Source organism: Lepidochelys olivacea (assembly GCF_965140295.1).
Source record: "Lepidochelys olivacea isolate rLepOli2 genome assembly, chromosome: 15".
NCBI lineage: Eukaryota > Metazoa > Chordata > Testudines > Cheloniidae > Lepidochelys > Lepidochelys olivacea.
Genome location: NC_140425.1, coordinates 31,399,284 through 31,426,771, shown reverse-complemented (window position 1 = coordinate 31,426,771; position 27,488 = coordinate 31,399,284). Strand labels below are relative to the sequence as shown.

The following is a 27,488-nucleotide window of genomic DNA, read 5'->3' as shown; positions in this document are numbered from 1 at the left end:
AATCAACCAGACGAAGGCCTTGAACCTAGACCACTGCCCTAGCTAGCAGGTTGTAGAGTGCAAGTCTCTCCTCCCAACCACACCTCTAAGCTTGGGTACGGATCCAAAGTGGACATTTTGGCACACGTTGGTTCAAAGGGTTGTGAGTTCGTGCAGAACGAAAAATGTTAAATCTTCTAAAGTTGCCACAACACAGAATTGTCATCATCTAGACGCACTAAATCCAAATGGTCACTACCCAAATCAGCCACAAGCAGGGAAATCTCCTTCTATTCGGCATTATCAATGCAGACCAGCCAAGCTAAGTGGCTATTTGACCAGATATAATCTTTGCCTGCAACGGTTATGCAGCTGTGTGCCATGTGTAAATCTGAAATAAAAAGTAAGTATTCTTTGATCTGACCCTTCTATGTGAAAGGCTCACTGCCCATTGTAACCAGGAGCAGAAAAAGACCACCACCCTTAAGAATTGGTCTTTAAACAGACCATAGATCCCAACACTCACTGCACACAGGAACCAACATATGGAATGCCACTGCAACTGTTGGTGATGCAAGGTTCTACAGGAGAAACAAGCAGTGGGGTCAAGTTAAAGAAACCCAGAGTGCATACAGAGGCCAGTGAAAGCTATTTGTATCATGTGTGTTTAGAAGATGCAATTCTCTGAAGCAGCTTAGCGACTAAAGGTTTAGAACTCTAGTTTGGCTATACTCCTACCTCGCAGTTGAGCCAGAAGATAGGACAGATTCTGAGCTGTTATGATTGGTGTAGCTCCATTGATTTCAAGAGCTGTGTCATTTACATCAGCTAAGAATCTGGCCCAGAGTATTCACCCAACAGTTTCCTGTCAGCAACTAGCAATCAAGGCCCTGATCTTACAAATACCTATGCAGACAGCTTGGTTTGCTTGAGTAGTCCTATTGGCTTATCATGTGTGAGTGAAGTTACTCATGTGTGAAAGTGAAATTACTCACACAGCCTGACCTCAAGTGTTCAGTTTAGCTTCCCCCTGGATACACTTCCAGGTCAGCAGAGCGGTCCCTTGGGTAGGGCGAATCGGGGTGACAGTTCTGGGCTCTGTGCTTTGGGGAGCCCCATGCTTCAACACCATGGTGGCAGATGCAATTCTCTGCATGCACCCTCACAGTGTGCATGTGTGTTGCTCAGGGGGTTCGGGGGTCCCAGGGGCGGATTGGGGCTGGGAGATCCCAGGGGCAATCCATGGAGGGATCCCAGCGGTGGTTCTCGGGTTTGACCTGGAGTGCTGGAGGCAGCGCTGCTCAGGCCCCCTGTGGGGTGTTCCGCAGGCCAGGACCTCCCAGCCCCATCTAGCAGGGGTCAGCGCTGCCCTCCTGGGGTCCCTGGCCCAGCCCGTTGGCAGCAGGGTCGTGGGAAGGCCCCAGCTCCAGGAGCCTCTGAGAGGCCCCTTTGCGGCTGGTTATTTCTGTCTAGGGAAGGGGGCTGGTCTGGCTTTCCGGGCCCTGGCCCATGAGCTCCCTGTGTGGGGTGCAGAGTGGCTTAGAGCCTGGCCCCCAGCACCGCTCAGTTCTGGGGCAGGGCTGCCTCATGGTGAATTTTTTTTAAATTAATTATATATACTACAATATAACTACATTATAATTATACAGCTGGGTGCTACCAATATTTAGCCTGCAGCTGCCCTTGAAGTTCACTGTAACCAGATTTCACCTGTATAAAAAAAGTGTTAAAGGGGGCCCATACAGGCTGATTTGTCCCAGGCCCCACACCTCCGTAGGGACGGCCCTGCATATCAGTTTCAACCTCATCTATATACATTTTCCCATATTTTTAGGAAGCGAGTTGCATGAATTAAATCTTCAAACTGAATTTTTCTATCAAAAATTTAGACTTGTGGATTTGAGATAGTCAAAATAAGATGAAAAATGAAATGCAGAGTGCCCTTTAAGGGCAAGTATATTTCAGAATAGTTTTCAAATCAGGTGCGGGAGGGGGAGGATTTGCCACCACCTGCCTAAGAAAGCACATGTCACAGTGAGAACCATGAGAATGTCCTTCAAGAATGCAGGCTTGTCTAGTCCACGCTCACCTACTATGCAGTAAGTGACCTCCCCTGCATAGTGAAGGAGACGGAAATCCACCCAGTCAATTGATTTTCGTGTCTTTTGATCTGCAAGCTTGCGGCTACAGAAAGAAAGAAACCAGAGAGTAAAGCAAGAAGCCAAATAGTTTCTTCAGTTCATGGGAATGGTGGAATCAACCATACTAAGAACAGTTCACTGCAAAAACAGAAACTGACATCAAGTTAGGCTCTTATTAGCATGAATCTGATTGCAAGGTTGGGGCCCATATAGACATTTCTTAGAGAAGGTCTTTCTGAAAGATTTTGCAAATTGGTCAGAACCCATCTAATAACGAATAGCCTATTTCAACAGAAATGGTTCATGTACTGTCATGGTAGTTCCTATAATCTTATGTGGCCTGCAATATGCTAGTTAGAAAAGGCCATTTATTCAGGATACACTTTACACCTTGCAGAAGGCATTTAAATGTTTAGACATTTTTATTAGCTTTGTCTATGTGGCTGGGATAAGGATGGCAGCTGGCTTCTGCCTTATTTCAGTTTGAAAAAAAGACACCCCAGAATTTTACGCTAAACAGGCAAAAAACACAGTCAATGGTGTTTCATTAATAGCAAATACCTAATGCAAAGAGGACACCACTGTTTCGAAGTTTCAGTGAACGTTTAGTATTTCTGGGATAAATATTTAATAAAGGCAAGATTCCATTTGTGACAGAATTGCGTTCACACTGATGTTGCCCTCCAACATGCATTGCCTTTTTTAAAACATGGAGTAGTTCTAGCAATTATCTTTGCAGATCTTTGTCAGAGTAGGATATTAAGGAACAGATAGGTAGCGGGCAGATCAGTTACCGACTCTCCACAAGGAATTGTCCTGAGTGTCACACAGCTAGAAGTAACATTTCAGAAGCTTGATTCTGTGAACTGCTGGCTACTCATTGGTTTTTTAAAAAAGAAAAAGGAGTACCTGTTGCACCTTAGAGACTAACCAATTTATTTGAGCATAAGCTTTCGTGAGCTATAGCTCACTTCATCGCTATAGCTCACGAAAGCTTATGCTCAAATAAATTGGTTAGTCTCTAAGGTGCAACAGGTACTCCTTTTTCTTTTTGCGGATACAGACTAACACAGCTGCTACTCTGAAACCGGTCATTGGTTTTTAGTTAGCCTTCTCTTATGGACACCCAGGTAGGGACCCGGTCTTCACCTGCATTTTTACAGCACCTACCACAGCAGAGCCCTGGCACTAGGCACTGCTGCAATAGAAATATTTACTAAAGGGATACTTCTCAGGAAGAATCCAGATGGGCTCTTTGGAGATGTTTGTATCCGACTCCAAATCCAAGCTTTGCAGGCTGGGCTCATCTCCAGGGCTCAGTTCTGCCAAGAACCTTCAACTCTCACCGACTTCAACACAAGTTGAAGCTATTTGTCACCTCACAGGATTGGTCCCAGATTTGGATATAAAATACACAGAAGGATGGATAAACTGGGCTCAAGTATTGGCAAGCTACTGATACAGGGAAGACAGGAATTCCCCCCCCCCCCGCCATATACACACCACAGATTATATTCTAACAATGTTGTTTGTCATAGCGGTAGATTGCAGGCAGCCTGCTAGACTGGGAATTTTTCTTTGGTATAAAACAGGACCATTCATCCTCAGAACAGAACACTGGAAACCCTAGGGAAAGTTTCCTCTACTGTAGGTTAGAGAGCCGAAGTGCATACGTCAGGAAGTGGGCATGATCTCCTACTTTCTCTTCCAACTTTTCCAGGAAACTTAAATCAGTTGCTTCACCAGGCCGTAAACATTCTTCATCCTTTTAAAAAAAAAAAAAACAAAAAAACAAAAAACACATTTCAGCATCTTAATCCGACCTCAGTCCCTGTTGATGGCAGATTAAGCATGATTTACTGACCCAAGATTTGCCAAAATCATTTTCTGTAATCTGTATTAAGTGTATAAATTCCCTCAGAAACCCCAACACTATTTAGAGAGTGGTCATTTGTACATCTGGGATTTGTGCTTACCTACTGATTTTAGGGTTTTCTAATGGGTAACTACAGTGATGGATGCTAAGTGCTGATGCATTGAGAAACTGGCCTAGTTTTCAGAAGGTTTATGAACCCAGTCCCATTACTTTCAATGAAAGCGGCATATTCTCAGCCCCTCATAGCATCAGGCCACAAGCAACTTGCCCAAAGTCACAGCATGTCCGAAACATGACATCTGGGTTCTGCACTCAGTAGTGATTCCCAGTCCTGTGCTTTAACACAAAGTCATCTTTAATATCAAAGTACAGAGAAACATTTGCAACAAGATGCCTTGTTTCAGCAAGGTAAATCTAGGGAGGTGGGATGTATTAAAATGTATTTCTCTATCATGATTTAAATTAAATGTACCACATTAGTGTACAATTAACTTTGAATGCCACTAAAATCTGGGCAGTGGACACACTCTTGTTCAAAGAAGAGTGCTACTGTTAAATAAATGCCAAGTAACTTTTTTCAAAACACAAACACATCTCATGACTGTTTAACTTAGTACAGTCTGGTTACAAGATAACATGTCATGGTAATTACTTGTAACTTATCAACTACAACATTACCATGAGAAACTATAATTAAGGTTTTCAGTTTAAAAAAACTATTCAGTTTCATACAGAACACCTATATACTTTCTTGTAAAATTCATAAGTCAGTTTTACAAGACTAGAGTTATACAGAAAATTTTACATTCTTTGCAAGTGTATGCCTCTCTCCTTGTCTGTTTCACATGAAGGTGGCAGGGTGGAAGAAGTGGATATCACTAGGCACTGAGACCCAGGAATACATAGATAAAGGCTAGAGATTCTTGGTCAACATTGATAACAGCTTCTAAGAGTCCAAAAGCCTCCAAACCTACTGGATTGTCATCTTTTCTACCTGAGAACTCCTCCCCCCCACACTATTATTATATTTATAGAAGAGTTCTGCTTGCACATGAACTTAATTAGGATAGGAATACTAGCATTAAGCTTCAATAATCATGATACTCCTGCCCTGGGTTACAGTGCATTAATCACTCGGCTTCTGTATCCATGTGATAAACTCTCCACTCCTCTGTCTACAAGTCAGCAAGCCATGGGGATGTCAAAGCACAATGCATCACTGTTGAATTACATGCATCTTTACAGAAAGAATCTCTATAAATCTTGCCTCTCGTTTTTTGCATTTAAGAACAGATTGCCATACAGTAATTGTAATACCAAGTTCAAAGCAATTTGATTTTCTTGTAGGGTCCCCACCCCATTTTTCTCCAGAGAGGAGGGGAAGGCTGCTCTGCACTCTAGGAGTCCTCTTGCAGCCAGTGCCCTTAGTGATGTTGACAGGCTAGAAAGAGCTTCATTTGAGCAGCCCCTGCATCTTCCAATGCAGGACGGTGACCGCTGCAATTTGGGGCTTTTGAGGATAGAGATAAGTAAACGGGAGAGGAACAAGGAGAAAATCTCAGCACAGCTCAGAAAAGGTACAAGTTCCTCCAACTTTACTTTGGTGTTCTGTGGGGTCTTCAGACTCTAACTTAGTATTCTACCCAACCCTTTTAATAGCAAAGGCCTGACAACAGAACTTGAGCATCCATATATTTACATCCTGGGTATTGTAGAGTTCTTACCATATTGAGAGAGTAATGGTATGGAATCACTGCACAATAAGGCACAAATTTTGTTCTTACCAGTATGGAGATTATTCCTTTGTGTTTCTCTTCAACCAAGTCACAGATGATCTTGTTGTTGAAATATGGAATTGGCTCCCACTGGTATTAGAAAGGGAAAAGTGATTTTCAAGAATTCAGAGAACTTTACCTACTCCAACCTGAAGTAATTCCATGTTAGGATTTAAGGTTTTATTGGAGAGGTTCTTGACCAAGCCACTCCTCAATATATTCCCCCTTTAAGCAGCATGGGCAGAGTTATCTTACTCATTACATTACTATACTGCAATCCTTCAGTTTCTTCTGTTGTAACATACGCAGCTGCTTCTTTTGTTATTAGTATGTCTTTATCCAATGCACAGTTAACCTGTGGAACTTGTTGCCAGGGGATGTCGTGAAGGCCAAAAGTACAACTGGGCTCCAAAAAACGTTGAGAGGATAGGTCCTTCAATGGCTGTTAGCCAACATGGTCAGGGATGCAACCCATGACCTACGTGTCCCTAAACCTGACTGCCAGAAGCGGGGACTAGATGACAGGGAACGGATCACTTGATAATTGTTCTGTTCATTCCCTTTGAAGCATCTGGTGCCCGACACAGTTGGAAGACAGTACATCGGACAAGATGGACCAATGGTCTGACCCTGCATGGCCATTCTTGTATTACAAGGATCTTCTTTATTTCTACAAAGGCATTTCATTGCAGAGTCTGTTTCTGGCCAAGAGTCCTTGTTCTGCCACATTCTCCTTCAAAGCATACAAATTAACTCAACCAGAATGACTGAACGCGATAGACAGGATACAACTAGGAGTAATGGGATCAAAGAAGGGAAGGGGGAAACTAGGCCAAGTATAGCAAGAGCTTCCTGTGAGTTCTATTACATAGCACAGGGGTTCTCAACTGGAAGCTGGGGGTTAAACAGGGATTCGAGAGTCATGACTATCCCACACATCCCATGTTGCCAAATGGGAGGATGGCCTGACTAGATGAGAGAGGGCCCCCAGGACAGAAGAGGTTGAGAGCTACAGAGAGGACAGTCACCAAAGGGAAGCATTCTTTAAAAGTGTGACAACATGAAAATATACTGTAGATGATAATCCTGTATTAACTGAAGGGAACTGGACAGATGGAACCACTATGCCTGTTCCATCTCAATCATCAATGATGGAATTTCAACTCTAACGGGAAGTTTTGAAAAACACTATTAATGCCTTTGTGAATAAGAGTAAGTTTGCAGTGCAGTGATGTTCCCAAGAGAACAAGATAGGGAAAAAGCAATGAGAGTTACCTCTATGCCTTCCATCTCATATTCCTCCTGCTCTGCCTTCAGAGTCATTTCGATTAATAGCTGCTGGAGCTTTTCGTTGCAGTAATTGATGCAGAACTGTTCAAAACTTTTGAAAAATAAAATAAGCAAGAATAGCAATATGTATTAAAGGAAATTCTGTTGTCTTGGTTTGTAGGGAAACAAGTGTACAGAGAATTCCTATTTTAACCCTTCTCCCCATGACAGGAGACGAGCCCATGAAATAGCTGAGGCAGCTGAAGTTTTGTTTTCCCACTAGGATGATATTTTAATAGAAACAGCCCATATACCATTTCATGAGTGGCTACCTACCAGGGTAGATGTTTAATAAGAACTGGAGAACCAGTCTGGATAAAATACTCCACTCCTCCCTCCCCACCCACCTCCCCTAAAACTTCTGCTTGGAACTCAAACCAAATTAGAGAGCTTTGATAAAGTAAGTGAACTCCACCCTCTACCCTCCCCAAACACAGATGCACACTGTCATCTGGGCTGCAATTCCAGAAGGAAGTACCAACGTTCTTCCCAGAAGGGCTGTTTTTGAGAGACTCAGCCCACTTTTGCTGACACAGCAAGCTCAAAGCAGACTAACTGCCGAGTGTTTCTGAACTAAACTGCCACATTGTCATCCATCCTTCCCAACAGCCGTATAATTGAACCTATGAAGGCAGAATAAGTGTTCTAGGGCAAGGAGTTTTGTTTGGCTAGAAGAAGGTAGTTGTCACATCCTTCTCTCTAGAGGCTTTGAAAGCTGCCCCACACAAGATGGCGGCCCACTGCAATACTACATGTCCAGAATCCTATGGAAGAACGTGTGCTTTTAACACAATCAGCCAGATAGAGAAAGTAGTGAGTCGAGGCTTTCACTGTACTTCACTTAGCCAGTTACGCCTACATACTGCAACACATGTCAGAGATTAGGTACAACTCAGAGCTGATGAAGGGAGCTGGGACTCAACTTCCTTGCCTTTCTGGGGTAAGCCAAAGCCTGAGCCCTAATGGCCATGCATTGCTTTGGAAGCAGACCCACATTAGTGTGCGCACAGTTTGACCCAGCTTCAGTGGCACTTACCTGTTTGTATCAAACACTTCAAACCCATAGATGTCAAGCAGCCCAATCACCGTTTTCCTGGTGAGGTCCTGCCAAACATACCATTAAATGCTCCATGAGGAAAAGAGGATTTCTGTAACTGGTCCAATTGCTCTGTATCATTCATGTGGTTCCCTTCACCTAGATTTTAATCTCTCATTTGTTCCCACTCTGCCACTGACCAGGGAGTTCAGGGAGACTCAGTATAGGGACAGTGTCATTACAGCCTGGTCCCTCTAGCAGGCAATTCTGCTGCTGAACTGACCAGATATTTTGGTGAGCAAGCCAATACAGGTCTAAATATTCTTTGTGGAGGTTGGGCATAGGGGTAGGAGAGAATGTGGAATAAATCCCCTTTATCTTCTAATGGCTTCACCCTCCTGTAGGCACTGGGAGGATGGCCATCACATATTTGTTCCAGGCAACCACTGTCTTCTCTATGTGGGTAGGACACAGGATCCCATGCTGGGGACTCCTGGCTGTTCCTAACTCTGTGTGAACATTTGTAGTCTCCCCAACTCAAAGCCTAATGTTAATTCTCAGACCTGGGTTTCTTAGCTGATAGTGCAACACGTTCTAGTGCACAGCTACTGTAGATGCAGAGAGGAATCCAACGATTAAATCATTAATGGGGGAATCTAGCCAACCCCCACTTTCTACAAAACTACATATCCAGGATAATGAAAACTGCTCTACGCATGGCTGCCTGGTGGCTTACCAAACCAAAAGCAAAGACCTCCTTCAACTAGTCTGGAAGGTCACTTCTCTCTCCTAAGCACAGATATCAAAGCTACTTTCCATACAAGTTTCGTCACCATTTGGAAAACAATTTTTCTGGTCTTCTATAGAGCTCAGTTATATGCTAAACTCCCCTCATTTTGCACCAGCATTACAGACCAGCAAATAGCATGTTAGTTTGCTGCCACATGTCCAACAGGAGAAGCACATACCATAGTTTGGGTGGGTCCTACAGAGGCAGTGATTTTTTTTTCTTATCAGCTATAAAGTGATCATGTATAGATCTGTGTTTACTTACTATCAGGATGGGCAATTTTAAAGCAGGTCATGCATTGGCCAAACTACCTGACAATGTATCTTTAGTATTCAATTAAAATAAAACCACACAAACAAGCAGAACATGAATCTCCAGCTCACAGTGGTTTGGATCCCTGAACTCAACCAGCAGACTTGAGAAGTCTGGTGGAAACCACCACATTACTGTCTCATTCTGGAAGCATTGTCCACTCACTGAATGAGACAGTGCTTGTCTGTAGAACACAGTATTAGCTAGAATAGGAACCAACCTTGTTGGCTAAAGATCCATTAATTTTGTTGACTAGCCAAGTAAAAGTCCGCCCATAAATCGCCTTAGCTGCTGCATCCCGAGCACAGAATGCCAAGTCTATGTTCAGGGGACTTAGGACCTGGGGGAAAAAAAAAGCAGGTAAAAATACTCAAATACAGTAACTAAGATAACTCAAAGTCAGTAATTTTTAACTCATTTCATGCTTCTGGATTAGAGAGCAAGCTACCATGCGACAGCCTCCATTTCACACTGAAGCATGAGCAAGCCTTCGGATTAAAACTGACACCAGCGACAGCTAGCACCTCAGGCTGGTGTGACTACTGCTCTCCGGCCAGCTAGGAGACCGCACGCTGGATCCTACTTCTACACATCTTCCATTCAGCTGCACACATCCTAACCTGTAACAGAGTTCAGACTGGTCCAGTCTCACAATGATGAGATGGATCTGAAGTCAAAGAGGTTTTGGATCATGGTTTTGAACTAGAGTGAGATATTCCATATATCATCTTTTTGGTCAGAAGGTACAAGACAGTAGCTACAAATCTCCTAGCATTAACATACAGGCTACAGGAGAGGAGTCACTGACAGTGAAGTAGATGAATAAAAGTAAGGATTGAGCCCCATTTTACCCCCTAATTTGGGGGCAAACATCCATCTATATACAAGGTAAATGTTGTATACCAGATATAAGGGGAAAATGGGCACACACTATCAGGATTATTAGGAGGCTGCATTTTGGGACTCTGAAAGCCATCAGAATTGCTGATGGCTTTTCCCCTTGAAATTTGGCAATCAACATTAAATGTTATAAGCGGACATTTTATACAAATGCTTGCATCTGCATTGAAGCAGAATTTATCAAGAAGCACTTTGCAGACTACACAAAGGAAGGTAATGTGGTTCAGACATGTGGCTGTGTGTAAACCTTCCTCGCTTCTGGCTTTTTTCATCACTTGTTATGTCACTCAGCAGGAAGGCAGCCTCACACCATGTCTCAACTTAATATCTCAGAAATTTACAAAGGAAGGTAACTATTCTTATCACAATTTTACAGATGGGAAAAGAGTCAGAAATTAAGGAAACATCACCAAGTTTGCTGAAAGAATCTGAGTGTGTCAAGAACAAAACATAGGGTACCCTGGCTCCTTATCCCAGGGTTTTACCACTAGACTGTTGACTTCTAATAGACTATGAGGAATCTGACACTGGCTTAATTTATACCTCCTCTGATCTGGCTTCTATCTTTCTGTGAGTAAGAGCTTCCTGTAGAATGGATAAGTGGACGCCCAATAACTGCCAAAGAAAAGAGCCACAGTTAGAGTACAAAGGGTAATTTCATGCACACAGTCAATTTGGAATGAAATGTCCAGGCTGCTTCCTTTTACTGTTCATTACTCTTGAAAACCCAAAACATAACAGGACAAACATCTGTATTTCTCTGCACCCACAGATAAGGAGTGAAATCCGTCATATTAAGGTTTAAAGGAAAAGGAACCAGACAACCGAGACAGCAATGGTATCTCTAGTCACACTGGGATTTTAAGGAAAATGCTGTAGTTACTTGCACTGGTTTAACATGATTGTCATGATTAGAGGTCAGTCAAGAATGCTCTCCCATAGTGTATTGGCAGACTGCCCAGGCACTTCGTAGGGGTTTGCTCCCTTGTGGAGTACTGAACTGCTGCTTCTCTGTTAGGGTGTAGCCTACACAACCCATTTTTGGTTGTTAGAGGGTGGCAGTATTGGCAGATTAAGTCACTCTGATCTCTTTTGTTGTATTTAAAACAATGTTAAGCAGTTGATTTCTACTGACAACAGGAAATTCCAAATGGATGCTGCTGCCACTCCAGTCTGAACAAGAAATTTGACCCTTTTGTGCATTGGATAAAAGGAGCCACAAACCAAAACACTGTGTGCCACCGCAGCAACAACTGTGCACATCTGTCAGCCGCCACCCTGCAAGCATGCAAAGTCACTTATGCAGGTCTGGGAAGTGACAGTGTGTCTTTATGCCAATTGGGGACAAAAACACTTAAAAACAATGAGACAGAGGATATTCTAGTAATGACTTAATACACCACACCCACAATGAAAAGCATGGATCAGTTACACAAGAAGTGTAATATAATATAAATACCAGCAATGGCTAACAGTTTAATTAAAATGCTAAGGGGCCTGGTTGTATATTATACATTACAGATATCTACTTTTCCATCTTTATGCTGACAGCAAGAGTTGTTTAAAACATTTAAACTTTTGCACTGAGCTGCCAAATGCAGAATCCTAAGCTCATAGGGGTGCTATAAAGAGGACAGTGGAGAATAATTGATCAAGTCCACTGAAGGCAGGACAAGAACTAATGGGCTTAATCTGCAGCAAGGGAAATTTATGTTCGATATTAGGAAAAGCTTTCTAACTTTAAGGGTAGTTAAGCTCTGGAATAGGCTCCTGAGGTAGGTTGTGGAGTCCCCATCACTGGAAGTTTTTGAAAACAGTTTGGACAAACCTCTGGAAGGGATGGGCTAGATTCTTTGGTCCTGCCTCAGTGCAGGGGGCTTGACTATTTGACTTCTCAAGGTCCCTTCCACTCCTACATTTCTAGGATACCCTGATTAGCACAGGGACTGTTCAAGCTGGACCTGACGCACCTAGCCAATGTGAGCAGAGACCATCAGAGCGGAGACCATCCGTCTAGAGAATTTGGAAGCTTCCTAGGACAGTACGTGCTACCATCCACAAATTAAAAAACATAGCACGGAAGAGAAGTAACCCCTCAGACCTAGTGCCTTGGGCCCCCGCTTCCAAATCTGTATGGAAGATTCCTGTCTCCCCAGAGATGATACCTTTGAGATCCATTTGATCTGGCTGCTGTTGGTGATGATGGCATGACCGTTACTATCTTCTTCATATTGAATATTCCCCAGGTGCAGGACACTGGCAATGACCCCAAAGAGATGCTGAGGCCAAAGTGACAAAAAGACTGTTAAAAGCCAAGTTTATATGGTTACATGCAGTGATGAGCTGCCAAAAATCTTAATCGGTTCCCTATAAAAAGTTCTGAGGTAAGGGATGTGCCCCAGTATGTATTTTTTGTACCAACAGGGTAACCATACGTCCGTATTTTCCCAGATGGCGATTTAAAAACCAAAAGGCCTGACCTGTCCGGGAAAATACGGGTGTATGTTAACCTTGCCTAAAGTTTTTTCAAAAAGATGGGCCTGAACTAGAAATGAGCTCCGTTTCACAGGTGTGGGGCCCTGCCATGCCCTGGGAGTGTGCTAGGGTGACCAGATGTCCCAATTTTATAGGGACAGTCCCGATTTTGGGGTCTGTCTTATATAGGGTCCTATGACCCTCCACCCCCTGTCCTGATTTTTCACACTTGCTGTCTGGTCACCCTAGGGTGTGCACATGTGTGGGTCCCAGCTGCTCCCTGCCCCCCTCATTGAAGCAGGTGTGCAGGGTTACTGCCCTGGGAACTGCAGGGCACCAGTGGACGTGGGGCCAGCTGCAGACAGGGGCGTGGCGCAGGGCTGGCTGGGGGCAGGGCGGGGGGTGCGCGCAGCAGGGGTTGGCTAAATACAGGGCAGGGGCTGGCTGTGGGCAGGGGGTAGCTAGAGGCAGGGGGTGGGTGCTCATAGGGAGCAACCCAAGCAGCAGGACGCAGCCTAGGCCCAGCAGAGCAGCCGGGGACCCACCAGGCAGCAGCTGGAGCCCCAGGGCCAGGGGAGCAGCCGCAGCAACAAGGCTCGTGCCCAGGGCCAGGCGGCAGCCCACATGGCTCCTGCAGCGCAGCGCCCCCGACGGCCGGAGGAGGAATTACATCATTTCCCGGCCAGAGCCCATCAAAGCCTCAGTGCCCCCTGCAGGGAAGTGGGTTAAAACTGCTTCAAAATTTAACAACCGGTTCGTGCAAACTGGCTCCAGCTCACCACTGGTTACATAGTCATTATTCTTAATGAGAGCATGCTCTAGTTTGGCTCAGCGGTAGTGCAATCTGTTGATCTGAAAATCCACTACTGCTGAGGGAGACAGTGAGAGATCAGCAGCTACTTCTCTAGCCATGGTACAGAAGGACACTCCAACCTGGCTGCCTCCTTCCAGTCTGACTCCCTGGGATATAAACATCTGACACTTCAAAATTAAGCCAGCTGCTCAACCTAAGAAATAGATGGATGGTGGGAATCACCGAAGTCCATGGGAGAGGCAAAGACAAGGTCACCAGGCATGCATGCATGCATATAATAGGGCCTGCATCTCAGGCCATCTTGGTGCTGGGACCATCACTTTTATAGACCCTTCTTCCCTTACTCCTGAGAAGTTCACAACACAGGCAGCAAAAAAAAAGGGCACTTTGCTACATGATGCGGTTAAGCCAAAAGCAATCCTTGCACTTGCAAAATGGAGATAGAGAGCCATTTCAGAGAGGCATAGAGGATACCCCAATGAACTCTGGACCCAACTTACTTAAGTGGTATCAAAAATCAGTTAGTTAGGAACTGCAGAGAGGGAGAGAAGGGAGCATGTTTTAATTTGTACCATGCATTTGAAAGAGAATTGGTCGTTCAATAAAGCCACAACCATATCCCCCAAACTCCTAATTCTATGTCCCATGTTATGCAGGACATCAAATTAATCCTTCTGGTCTTAAAAAAAGAAAATCTATCAAGAAAATGTTTAATGATATGAAGAGTAACAGCTCCTGGTTTTTATAGGGGACATGAAGTTCTGGTGCCAATCTCTACCTTTATACACGTGACATTTTTCACCAGAGGTAGCACTATAGACTTCCTTTAGCAACACACTGCTGACACCAGAAACCACAGAGTGGGGAGGGGATCAGAAAGTTTGCTACTGGCCCAGTAATACTGTTTGTAAAGCACTTTCCCCTGGTGGGTACAGGCATTGGTTATTACATCCCATTTTCCTATCCATTATGGAATATCAGAAGCCCATAAGGTATTCAGACAATTCCTGCTCTTAGGTGATCTTGTCCATGTCTTAGTGCAAGATTGTTCCCCACAACACATACTTCAGCACTGCGTCCAGTCTTAGGTGTTCCACCACTTCCTTAAAGAGAGTTGTAGAGCCCTTATTTGGAAATTCCCCAGATATCCACCCTGAACCAGGATGGAATCAGCAGTTACCCCCTTTCATAAATGCACATCCCTTCATACCTCAATATCTGTTTCAGTGAAGTCAATGACAGAGAAGGCTTTGTGGACTGTTTTCCAGTCACTCTTGTCATTAATGGAAGACACTTTGGCACATCGACCCTATTGAGGAGAAGAAAGAGGCATGAAAACTTTGCATCCATCACTACAGTTCTATTGATCAGGTGATCTGTGTACCACTAGCCAATCTCACCTTGGCTTGGCATTTTTGATTCCCAGTTCTTTACTACCTTGTTTACAGGTATACACACAGGTTATTCCACCCCTGCCCATACAGCCCATGGCTCTACTTGTCAGTCCTTTCTGTAACTGTTACTTAAGAGCACGGTGTGTGTTGAGTTTGGGTAAAATTGAAGGGCAAATTATCTGCATATTATACTCCATCAAAAACTAAAGGAAATAGGAGTCATAAAACAGCAGTTTGCACAGATGATTCTGCATTTTATGAACAAGTGTAGGAATGCTTTTCTTCATCTCATATGTAACAGCTGCTTAAGTCAAGCTTACTTATTTTACACCAAATTAATAAAGAAAGACTTAAAGAGAGACCTTTACACCGAGTGTAACTTGCAGGTAGTCATTTTACTAGTTAATAGTTTAGGCCATGCTTTCCACTGAATCAAAGGGGTGTTTTTAAACACCAGCCAGCTGTTCTGCTTAGTAACATCTGCCATTCAGTCACAATGCTTCTAGGATATAGCACTCATTTGCCAGGCAACAGTTTAATGTTTATCACAGTCTATCAGACAGATTAAGAACTTCACAGCCGTGGACTAGGCAAAAGCTCTAAGGTGGAGTAAGTGGTTACCCACGCACAAATAGCCTCACTAAGAGGACTGAAGAATACAAAGTGATTGTATTGTTAAATTCCTTATTGAATAAGATTTCTCATTTCAGTTTGCTTCATTGTGAAATCCCTTTCTAAATTAATGGAGAGGCAAGGACAGGTAGAATTCATAACTAGAGAGTAGAAACTAATTCAGGGCCAAGTTTTAGTCTCTCATGCAGCTTCTACTTATTTCACAGCCTCAGAGCAGAATTTGGGCAAGCCATAGTGTTGTCTCATTCGAACGTGCTTTATCCAGTAATACTGCAGAAGTTAGTGCCTCAACTTCCTTTACTTCTAATATTGCTGCAGCTCTGGACCCAGGGCGAATCAATATCAAAAGGTGAAACAAGGGTAGAAAAATCATACTACCGACAGCTGTTCTACAGTATTATAATCACTTAGAAAGTCATTAGCTATAGTCATAAAAAGAAAAAGGAGTACTTGTGGCACCTTAGAGACTAACCAATTTATTTGAGCATAAGCTTTCGAGAGCTACAGCTCACTTCATCAGATGCATACTGTGGAAACTGCAGAAGACATTATATACACAGAGACCATGAAACAATACCTCCTCCCACCCCACTCTCCTGCTGGTAATAGCTTATCTAAAGTGATCACTCTCCTTACAATGTGTATGATAATCAAGTTGGGCCATTTCCAGCACAAATCCGTGGAAGTGAAGAAACAGATTGATAGAGCCAGAAGAGTTCCCAGAAGTCACCTACTACAGGACAGACCTAACAAAGAAAACAGAATGCCACTAGCCGTCACCTTCAGCCCCCAACTAAAACCCCTCCAACGCATTATTAAGGATCTACAACCTATCCTGAAGGATGACCCAACACTCTCACAAATCTTGGCAGACAGGCCAGTCCTTGCCTACAGACAGCCCCCCAACCTGAAGCAAATACTCACCAACAACTACACACCACACAACAGAACCACTAACCCAGGAACCTATCCTTGCAACAAAGCCAGTTGCCAACTGTGCCCACTTATCTATTCAGGGGACACCATCACAGGGCCTAATAACATCAGCCACACTATCAGAGGCTCGTTCACCTGCACATCCACCTATGTGATATATGCCATCATGTGCCAGCAATGTCCCTCTGCCAAGTACATTGGTCAAACTGGACAGTCTCTACGTAAAAGAATAAATGGACACAAATCAGATGTCAAGAATTATAACATTCATAAACCAGTCGGAGAACACTTCAATCTCTCTGGTCACACAATTAGACATGAAGGTCGCTATCTTAAAACAAAAAAATTTCAAATCCAGACTCCAGTGAGAAACTGCTGAATTGGAAACTATTAATTTAGGCTTAAAGAGAGACTGGGAGTGGCTAAGTCATTATGCAAGGTAGCCTATTTTCCCTGGTTTTTTCCTACTCTTCCCCCGCCCCCCAGACGTTCTGGTTAAACTTGGATTTATGCTGGAAATGGCCCACCTTGATCATCATACACATTGAGAGTGGTCACTTTAGATAAGCTATAACCAGCAGGAGAGTGGGGTGGGAGGAGGTATTGTTTCATGGTCTCTGTGTATATAATGTCTTCTGCAGTTTCCACAGTATGCATCCGATGAAGTGAGCTGTAGCTCACGAAAGCTTATGCTCAAATAAATTGGTTAGTCTCTAAGGTGCCACAAGTACTCCTTTTCTTTTTGCGAATACAGACTAACACGGCTGTTATTCTGAAACCAGCTATAGTCATGACTTCTACCATACTGGAGTACTTGAACAGTAAAGAAAATCCATCAAGTCATAGGTGAGCATAATCAACAACAAGGTACTTCAGATCTATGCTGCCAAATTCATCACAGGTGGTTCCATGCTGGGGGCCTAATTATCCCAACCTGTATAAGATACATGTACTTCTGTGGATTGCGTTCTAGTCCTAGCCAGCGAAGCAGGTCATCTTCCCCACCCTCCAGCAACTGGTAGAAGATATGGAAATTCCGTTCCCCATTGTTTTGATGAACAACTCGGGATTTCTCAATCAGGTAACTGAGGATGTGCCCTCCTACTGGAGCTCCCTAGAGGGGGAAAAACAAAAAACAAAACAAAAACAGCCAGGTGAGCTTAGACTGCTAAGCCTTCAACACCCAACAGTCCAAGTGACAGGAAGTCAGCAGAAGTGTTGTTACTGTGTATTCTTATTAACACACATACTGTGACAGGCTTCTGGCGTCATTGCTACTCATCTGCTCTTCTTCCGCTTCATTAGTTTCTCTATTAAAATATCACTTACAAGTTGACACATACTGTCTGAGGAGTGACTGTCTTTTCAACTAACTCCTGCTCTGTAGTGAAATATTACCTTCTCCACTGAGCAGTTCGCTGTGTTGCCAATAAAGCTGAAAACTTCCAAGATACAAGACTTCAGACATCTCAGTCAAAAAACACAAGAGCAGTAAAAATTAGGTCAGAAGGTAGTCTGCAAGGTAAATAATTTTGCAGGGCAGTAGAAGGTTTACTGACTAAGTATTCCATGCTGGTGCCATGCAGCTACATAGCTATGCTTGTCTTGAGAATGGTCCAACACATTTGTTTTTACCTTAAAATCAAATTGGATATCCATGTATTTTCCAAACCTACTTGAGTTGTCATTACGCAGAGTTTTTGCATTTCCAAAAGCCTGCAGAGAAACAAGTAAAACCAAGTCACTCCTCTTGCTGCTGAGAGCTCTGCATCTAGAACTGGGGTCATGAGGAACTGAGGGAGAAACATCAGCATGTACAGCTTTAGATATCCTATGAACTTTTCCTCTTTTCATGCTTGGTAAGTCAATAGGCAGCTAAATCCCATGAAACTCTGAAAAATTAGGTTTGTGCTTACCGGAGACTTGACATACTTGCTTCCCTCCTTCCCCACCCTCTGCTGACACACTGCATTCCATAAAAGTAGAATCCATCTGCCCAGACACACCATTAGTTTACACTCAACATACGTTCAGTACTTTCAGTTCTCTGATTCTCTTCAGTTCGTTCTTCATGTAGGGTTAAGTATCAACGGCAGTAACTAAATGTGAGCCATTGTTTGGTCATGAATATTTAGACAAGCGTTCCTAAAATTTCTGACAATATGAGTACTTGTCATCTAAAATTCACTGAATGTGTGTGCCCACCAGGAGTCTATATCCAGCTCTCAGTGCATCTTATTTTGGGGAGAGCTCTAAAACCTGTCCAGAATAGCAGTATCCAGTTACCTTCCTGCACATTAGGCAACTAGAGGGATAGGTGAAAGATGCTTGTTCATTCATTGATATGGTTCAGCATTTATTAAGTGGTCTCAAAAATATTTCTTCTTTCCTTATGGAGCACTACTGAGAAAAATCCCCTCTTTGCACAGCATTTATACTGAGGGAGAGAGACTAGGTGTTTTGATTATAGATGAAGAAATATTGTAAACTGAAAGTTACAAATGGAAAAAAATTTAAATCCCTGAACAGCAAATTGGCCTACATCAATTCCTTCTCATTTTCCAAGTCAGACAGGGCATTCTTGCAAAGGGGCTGAAATTACTTTTCTTCTAATGCAACCGGAGATCAAGTATCCCTGCAAACTGGAGGCCATTCTGCTGATTAGATCTCTTTTTCCTTCCATGCATTCAAAACATTTCAGTTCTATATACACAGAGAAATCTTGCAGACTCCAGCCAGTCTCTGCATGGTACACCTTTAGGGTTTATTTTATTTTGGTTTTACCTCCAGAACTGGATTGGAGAGCAGCAGGCGATCACGGACTATTTGCAGCTGTTCCGTAGTTGGGCAGGTCACTGCAAAGTACTGCAAGATCTTCTTGGAGGCTTCTGTTTTCCCAGCTCCACTCTCCCCAGAGATGAGGATGAAGTGGTTATTGTATTCAGCACACATTATCCGGTAGGCATTGTCAGCTATGGCATATCTGAATAAGAGTCGCCCCCCCCAAAAATCAAATCAGCTTTAAGAATTACTCGATATGAAACATCCATACAAAATGATGGCAGAAAGCTCTGACAGGAGTAAATGTTCCATAGGATCCTTAACACTGGAGACAGCTAAAATTTACAGACCTTGAACTGGACAGGCAAGCAATGTTCCCCGCAGAAAATTTGCTGATTCACAACTTCAAAGTAGAAACATTAATTCAAATGGAGAGGTAGGCACATGATGGAGGAAAAGAGCTTTATCAACAGAACCCCTTTGGGCTATGCACACTGCTGTGGACCTAGGTTAGCACGCTGCAGGCCTGTGACCCAAAGGCAGAGACCAACCAACCTCAAATTTTCATTTTCATTTTCAACGCAGCCAGCTGGTCAGTGCCAACTTCTGCCCATGAAGATATTTTAAAAGGTAACAATTAGTGCAACCACTCTTACCGCCACCGCCCCCCCCCCCCGTTATTTGGGAAGAAAATGCAAAAATCTACATCCAGCTTTGAAATTTTACCTCAACCCACTCCTGCTCCCAGAACCAGCTGGAGGCAGAGTTATGAGCACTGAGAATAGATGGAGCCCACGGAGCCAGGAGGAAGGGCAGAGACTGTGAAAGGAAATGTTTCAGACAAACTAACGAGAGATATACTCAGTACTGGAATTATGCCAGGGCACATCATGGCGGAGCCCTGATGGTCTGACATCCCATCATCAGGTAAGTGAGGAAGGTATCCACTGAGCTCTGACTTGCTAGAAAAATTCCTTAATTCTAGCCCTGACTGACAGATTCTTCCCTGTGGCTTTTGACAAATTGGCCTCTCAATTTCACCCTCTGTAAAATGGAGATAAATACTTACATGCCCTCACAGGAAAGTTGTGAAGAGTAATTAACATTCACAAAACATTTGAATTTTCAAAGCTGTGTTAATATTAAGTTGACATTACCCTCCTTCCAAGTTCTGACATCCAAATGCCAACCTTGCAGACATATACTAGACTAGATAATATTTTGTCCTGCCATGAGGCAGGGGACTGGACTAGAGGACCTCTCAAGGTCCCATCCAGTCCTATGATTCTATTATATGGTCTAATTGAAGTTATTTGATAAATAACCCAGCAAAGAGAAGCAAGTTCCTGCTAAGATTGCTATTAAGAAAAGTTCTCCCACTCCCACCAATTACTTCTGAAAGTGTTTGTAATATAAAAAACACAACAGTGCTAGACCTGACCATGTGAAAGTCAAAGTGTTTATGTGAACTGAAAGCAGGGGAATTTAGTGCTACTTACATATGTGGTGGCAGTTCAAAAAAGTTGACCCCTTGATAGATCTCCATCTGTTTCACGGAGTAGAAATCCAACTCTTTGTAGGGATTCACAGATACTAGAAGGGTACCAACATATGTCTACAAGGAAGAACAGAGCGTAGACAAACGGAATGACTTCTCCTGAAGGGCAACCTCAAGCATACCATGTGAAAAACTGACAAAAACAGAACATGTGGAACTTTTCTGTAACAAAACTTTTAAAGACTTCAGTATTTCTGTGCTCCATTTCTAACTCCCCATACACTTAAACCCTTATTTAAAAGGTTGGCTGGCAAAGTAATTACACTGGTTTAGTCCTTTAATTGTCCTAATAGAGACTTGATACCTCTGTCCCTTGATGCTTCTGGGATTTGATTCATATCCCAGTTAACATAGGAACGTATTTGCCCATAACGAACACTGTTCTGTTAATCCATTGAAAGTCTGCTATTCTCCAGATGTGATGCTGATGCGTCATAGGAAAGCTAAAGTCATAAGCCATTTGGTGGTTACTTAAACCTGTGCATGTCTGCAGTGTAGTAGCTGTGTTGGTCCTAGGATAGGAAGGAGACAAGATGAGTGAGGTAATCTCTTTTGTTGGACCAAACTTCTGTTGGTGGAAGGTACAAACTTTCAGGCTACACAGAGCTCTTCTTTCTGCTCTGCTTCCTTACCCAGACTTGAAGAGCTCTGTGTAGCTCAAAAGCTTGTACCTTTCCCCAGCAGAAGTTGGTCCAACTCTTTCTTAAGACTGTATATGGAAAGAAATAATTCCTTCCTGAGCCCTGCAGATGAACAAATCTCAGGTTTCAAGGTGCAAGTCTAATTGCCTTAATTTTAGACTATTTCAGTGAGCCAACGTTACACAACACTTTAGAACCTAGTAACAACTGACACGTCATATTCCACCAAGCCCTTTCCTTTGTTCCCACTTGCCTCATCAAAATATTGAGATTCACCTAACAGAAGAGAGGTTTGGTAAGATTCTCTGCCATTTAAGATCTGCACAGCAACAAATGTTGCACTGTGGGTGCTCAGAACCTTTGAAAAAAAATAGGGCCATTAAGAACTAGCAAATTTTCATCCTGCGGTTCAGTGCATTCTCTGTGCTGGCTTGGCTTTTCGTGTTCTTTTGTTATTTATTGCACACCACTCGGTCACCTGGACATAAACCATACCATCCACAGAAGATATAGATATAAAAAGTATCTAAAGGGCAAACAGGGCAGTCAGCCTGCGAGATTCTGTAAACATCCTTCAACCCTTCCCCATACAGCAGACATAACAGCAAAGCATTAGAAAGCCATAATCTTGGGGAGATATTCACTCTGTACTGACAAGCCAACACTGCAGCGACAAGAGAAATCAAGTCCACCTGGAACTCTGATCATCCCAATACAATGGTTCCACAGAGAAGCACCATTTGGCCTTACTCTTTGATCTGACTTGTAAGCAGGTTGTAGTCTGAGGCATGTCATCCTCCCACAATTACATGTTAGTTCACAGTATCTTCTAGACACAAGTACCAGTATTGCCATGAAAGAGGAAGTCATAAAAGCATGCAGATTTACGTAGATGAGGTTCTCTCTGTATCGTTTGCGAAGGTTGTCCAAGAAAGCAGCCTCACTGGTGTGGGAATCCAAAAGAACGAAGTCCTGTACCCCAACTCTGTCCCGGGCGATCAGAGCCCCTTCCATGTTCAGCTGGTTGTGGTTATCACTCACCTCTTCTTTCTACAATGCAAAGAAAGTAGCTCAGTTATGTGTGTTTGATCCTTTGTTTTCTGAAGGGGGAGCTTTCACACTGGAGTAAACTAAAAAAAAAAAATCCATTTCTATTAAAAGCTCTGGACCTTTTCGTTATTTCAGCAATTAATGGCTTAATAAAGGGTTCCCTCCTTCCCAGCCTAATAGCTAGTTTGGTGCCATCAGAATCCTGTGTTTTAACATTCCACTTTGTGGTCATGGCCCAGTGGCTAAGGCATTAGCCTGGGATGCAAGAGACCTGAGTTCAAATCGCCCAATGTCACATTGGGCAAATCTCCTACTAGGTGTGCCTCAGTTCTCAATCTGCACAATGGAGATAACAGCACTGCCCTGCCTCAGCATTATTGTGAGGAGAAATTCACTAAAGACTGAGGTGCCCAGGTGGGCTAGTGTAATGGGAGCTGTAAGTACCCAAGCTAAATACAGATAGCATTAATGCTGCCAATTCACCATTAACCGATCCTACAGTGAAGCACAAGGAAGCAACCTTAAATTTCAGCTCAAACACAGCTTTGGTAATTAGCAAGAGAAGAATGGTGACAATCCTTTAAAACGTAAAGGATGCATATTTATATCTGATCTGCCAGACAGTCCCCAGGTATGAAATATTCTCCTAGGTTGTTTGTACCTGAATAGGCTGCAGTAAGGCAAGCTGCCCTGCAGAACGAAAGCTCAGTTGGAACAGTCAGTCATCCAAATACAATACTAGGAAGATCCTCAAACTGGAGTTTTCAAAAAAACTGCATTTCTCTAACCAGTGGGAAATTCAATCCTGATGTGGGTTTATTGGCACTGTGACAATTAGCTTCCCATTACTGTGAACCCCAAGCCTACTCAAGATTTGACCGTTAGAATGAAGATCTGAGCTTCCATAACAGATTAATTTTTCCAGACAACCAAGATTAGACAGAGAGAAAAAAGAAAGCTCAGGTTTTCACATAGGGTTCTCTAGAACTTAACACAATTGCCCAAAAGCCAGACAAACCTGGTTCCTCAACTCAGATGAGCTATTAATTTAGACAAGCCACTAACCCCCTGTCTGAGTCATCTCAACTGCTTCCAGCTGAGTTGGTTTAGTTCAGATACAAGGAGATCAGGTGAGCTGCTCAAGCTACAGCAGCTGGGGCGACTTTAAAACACAGGTGCTGCCTCTGACCTTATTAGTTTTCCCAAGGAAATAAAAATTAAACTTGCATCTGCTGCATGGAGGACAACGATGACATTTTTTAAGCCTCCTACAAGCAGATGAGGAACAACAACTTTTAAAGTTTGGACAGCAGATGTCTCCATACACCAAGGAAAGCGTTCTGGACATAAGGATGCAATGATTACTAGATACAACCGAGTTGTCTGGCTGGAGACACTGCACTTTTGGAGTGATCTGGAGATAACAATGCTGTCTCAGCTAGCGGTCTCCTCTCAAAACAGCGGAACACTGTGCCAGGGCTATTGCTGAGCAAAAGGCCTCTCCATTTCTCTGCGCTATTCATTTTTGACAGATTACCTTGGAAAAATACTTTTATAATTAACGGTCTTTCCCATGACTGGGATACAGCTATTCTGTTCTGATTTAGAGATTGCATTAGATTTCTTACCCTTCCGTTTTTAATGTGTTAAGTGGACATATTTAACACTAGCAAGTGGACAAGTAGGATATTCTTTATAATTTCTATAGCACTTACATTTCAAAAGTCCTGTATAAACATTACACATTTCCAAGAACTCATTTCTCACTCTGTGCATGATTTACTTTCCTTATTCGGCCAAAAAAATTAAAAAAAATAAAGTTAAGGTGAGCTCAAAATGTTTTGAGCTGTTTTGGGACTTGGTGAATTAGACTAGAGAAATAAATTTGGCTGAAGATCACTATACTTATGTAAAGGTTTATCAGATATGGGAATTGTAATGTAAGTCTCATGTCTGGTATTATTGTGTTGGCCTTTATGACAGTGGTTCTTGATATTTTCTACTCTCTCTCAAAATGATGATGCACAAAAGATTGGGAACTGGCGTTGAAAGGATGTTGTGAGAGGCTATTTATGTAGCTGTTGTGGTGCTATTTTAGTTTTTACCAGAAACTGCAGGAAAAGTCAGAATAAAATGCTATTTCTGCTTTTATTTCTAGTTTCTACTGATTTTTGGCAAACCTTGACTCTGGACTTGAACTTTGGAGAAGGTCTGGATAGCATGAATGGAAGAAAGCAAGTCTTGCTGTCAGAAGTACAATCATGCAAGAAGAATTTCACCAAAGGCGTATCAAAGCACTGAACTGAAGTTCACAACTTGTTATAGGCCTGGGATAAGGAGATTTAATTGAGCTCAGAGGCTAGTCATTCTTTCACAAGACATGCAGTACATTAACCCTGTCTACGAACACACTAAGTACATTACCTGGTTTCATAAAAATGAAGTATCTCCGTGTCACAAAATCCATCCCGTGCGCCCCCCCCTCCCGATTTCAAAAGTAATCTTGCCACATGTTTCAGATATAGAGGTTTTGACCACTTAGTTATTAAAAAAATCTCATTGTAATTACTGGAGTTAAACTTTTGGTCCAGATGCAGGGACATTCTCTTAAAGAAATTTTAATTTTAAGTGGAAGAAAGAAATACTACATCCTCTGAATTGCTTTGTACTATTGCTGGGCCCTCATTAAGCAACTTGTGTTCCAACCCAGAGGTAGAAGTGGCGGCTGTATTTTTAGTCATGTGTGAAGGACTTGATCTTTGTGCATGAAACCTGCCCTTACTCAAACATTGTATCTGGAGGCTCACCTTCTGAATTATTTTCAAGTTCTTAACAGAATAGATACCTACAGGAAAATACTGGACTCTCTACAGTACATAGAAGACCAGGGTGTACAGGAAGAGAGAAAAAATCACCATGAATTCCAGCATGCTTTTAACACACTGTAAACCCTGAATTTGACTCTTTACAAAACTCAAAGTAGTGTTAGGGCTTGAAACCCCTCAGTTTTTGATCTGCATGGCATCACTACTGAAGCAGATGTGTGGAATGAAAGTAAACTGATTCACAAGTTTTATACTTTTAGTGCTGACATTTTCGAAGATGCTAGGGACAGGAACAGTTAGGACACATTTCTAGTGTCTCTAAAGGGGTTACAAATTTGCAAGAATTAGTTCATTCTGATCTCTTTCCTAATATAGTATTGAATGACCATTCTGACAGGAACAAAGCAGCAACTTGATTCAGTCTGTTTGGAACTTCTACAAAAACCACAGGAGAGCATTCATATCTGGTTTTGTATCACTTGGTTATAGATGTCACAAACATCCAAATTCAGTAAAAGCTAGTTCTGCAGGAATTTTCTTGTCTGGCAAGGTATGAACTACAAGCTTCAGTATGCCAGAAATACTAAAAAAACCAAACATGTATCTATGATAGAGTCACAAGAACTGTCCTCTTGATGTTCACCTTCCTTTCAAATGCTATTATCGGAGAATACAGTTGCCACAGAGTCATGGGGCTAATGCTCTGGAACTACTCCATATGAAGCTAGTCAGGACTAGGGCAGCATGCCTCCTCTCTCTCTGAACATACTGTCACCAGGGCAAGAAGCTTACACAGCTTCGACCTTCCTGGATCTGACCTCTGATCATTCAGCATCCCTTTCCACACCGTGCACTTCCCACAGTGAGTCTGCCTGTGCAGGGCTCCTGGGGAAGCCAGAAGGCCCTGCACCCCAATTCTGCAGTCAGTTGTGACTCTCAACCAGTGTAAATGGAATGTTTATTAGTTGACAGGAACACAGTGTAGAACAGAACTTGTTAGCACAGAAATCTGTGACTTTCAGCCAAGTCCATCTTGGTGGAATCCTGGTCCAGATACCCTGGACTCCCATCTTCAGTCCCCCCCAGGCAGACTGCCCAGCTTCAAGCAACCCGACCACAGCATCCCCCAGTGCTCCACCTCCTGATCTTTGTCTTGGTTCCCAGGCAAAGTGTCACCTGGTTGCATCCCCCTCCTGGGTCTCAGACTACGAAGAGCACCAGCCATAGCCTATGGGCAGGCAACTGGAGCAGTCTCACCTGCTGCCAAAGGTCTCAACTAGAGTCTCTCATCCTTATTCCCACCGCCTAGACATTGGTGCAGCACACAGAGAAACTGAGTCACACAGTATTCATGCAAAACAGTAAAAAACTCACATAGGCTCAACAGTAAGACTCACATACAACATCACAAGGGAAAATCTCCACTTCATCACAACAGTATAATAAGTGACATCTTTCCACCATGAAACAGACTAGAGTCTTTTTGGAAATACCATCCTACACTGTTTATCTGTAGGAGTCAGCCTCTAAAGAGGTGATTAATTTACATTCTTAAATACACATTTTATATTTATGCCACAGAACATACAGGATAAAGATTTACCTGGTAGGTCTTTGTTTTTCCCCCCAGCTACTTTCCTCACCAATCGACAAAGGAATGCTTTCTAATTTTAATCTGGACTTCCTTAAAAACTTGCTGCAATTTCAATTCTGATTGGAACATAGTCTCACGAACAGGAATTCACGAATACAGCCAGGAAGGAGAACAACTTTTGTAAGACCTGACCAAAGCGTACAAGAGTTTATCAGAGTTAACAGAGTCACTGTTTGTAGCACAGGTCATGAACGGATCAGAAGTTACTTGTTCCAGGGTGATGACAATGAGAGGAAATGAATGCATCAAATCAAACATTCATTCAGACTGTAGGATCTGGTGAAAGGAGGATTTTGATGGGGGTGGGGGATGAGTGAACCCAAAGTTTAGGGTTTGCATCTAGCCACAAAAGTTAAACCCAAACTCTTCAAGTTGTATTTCCAGCTGAGAGAGACTTTGCAAGCCCATCTGTAGAACACTGAATGGGGAGGAATGACCCAATCCCACTGGCCATGGGCTAGAGAAAGACCTCTTAAGACACAGGCTCTTGGAGAAAATTCTAACTGATCAGAGCAGTTTCTCTGCTAAGGCAAAAAGGTAAATGGAAACCAACGAGCAGGCTATGGTGTGGAAGTTAAAGAAGCCTCGT

At 42.9% G+C, this 27,488-nt stretch overlaps 1 protein-coding gene across 2 annotated transcripts in view; it reads right to left on the bottom strand.

The window, feature by feature from the left end:
• Window positions 1-26,930, bottom strand: part of MYO1H (myosin IH) — a 44,743-nt gene extending 17,813 nt beyond the window's left edge. For both annotated transcript variants that reach the window (XM_084648636.1, XM_084648637.1), the window contains exons 1-15: window positions 26,849-26,930; window positions 22,259-22,420; window positions 20,671-20,786; window positions 19,175-19,373; window positions 18,026-18,106; window positions 17,325-17,504; window positions 14,638-14,736; window positions 12,304-12,417; window positions 10,682-10,753; window positions 9,459-9,578; window positions 8,137-8,204; window positions 7,047-7,152; window positions 5,781-5,861; window positions 3,794-3,885; window positions 2,069-2,163 (exon numbers count right to left, since the gene is read on the bottom strand). In XM_084648636.1, the coding sequence (XP_084504762.1) occupies window positions 2,069-2,163; window positions 3,794-3,885; window positions 5,781-5,861; window positions 7,047-7,152; window positions 8,137-8,204; window positions 9,459-9,578; window positions 10,682-10,753; window positions 12,304-12,417; window positions 14,638-14,736; window positions 17,325-17,504; window positions 18,026-18,106; window positions 19,175-19,373; window positions 20,671-20,786; window positions 22,259-22,384 (1,549 nt within the window). In that variant the 5' untranslated portion in view covers window positions 22,385-22,420; window positions 26,849-26,930. The remainder of the gene's footprint in view (window positions 1-2,068; window positions 2,164-3,793; window positions 3,886-5,780; window positions 5,862-7,046; window positions 7,153-8,136; window positions 8,205-9,458; window positions 9,579-10,681; window positions 10,754-12,303; window positions 12,418-14,637; window positions 14,737-17,324; window positions 17,505-18,025; window positions 18,107-19,174; window positions 19,374-20,670; window positions 20,787-22,258; window positions 22,421-26,848) is intronic.
• Window positions 26,931-27,488: the final 558 nt, after the last annotated feature.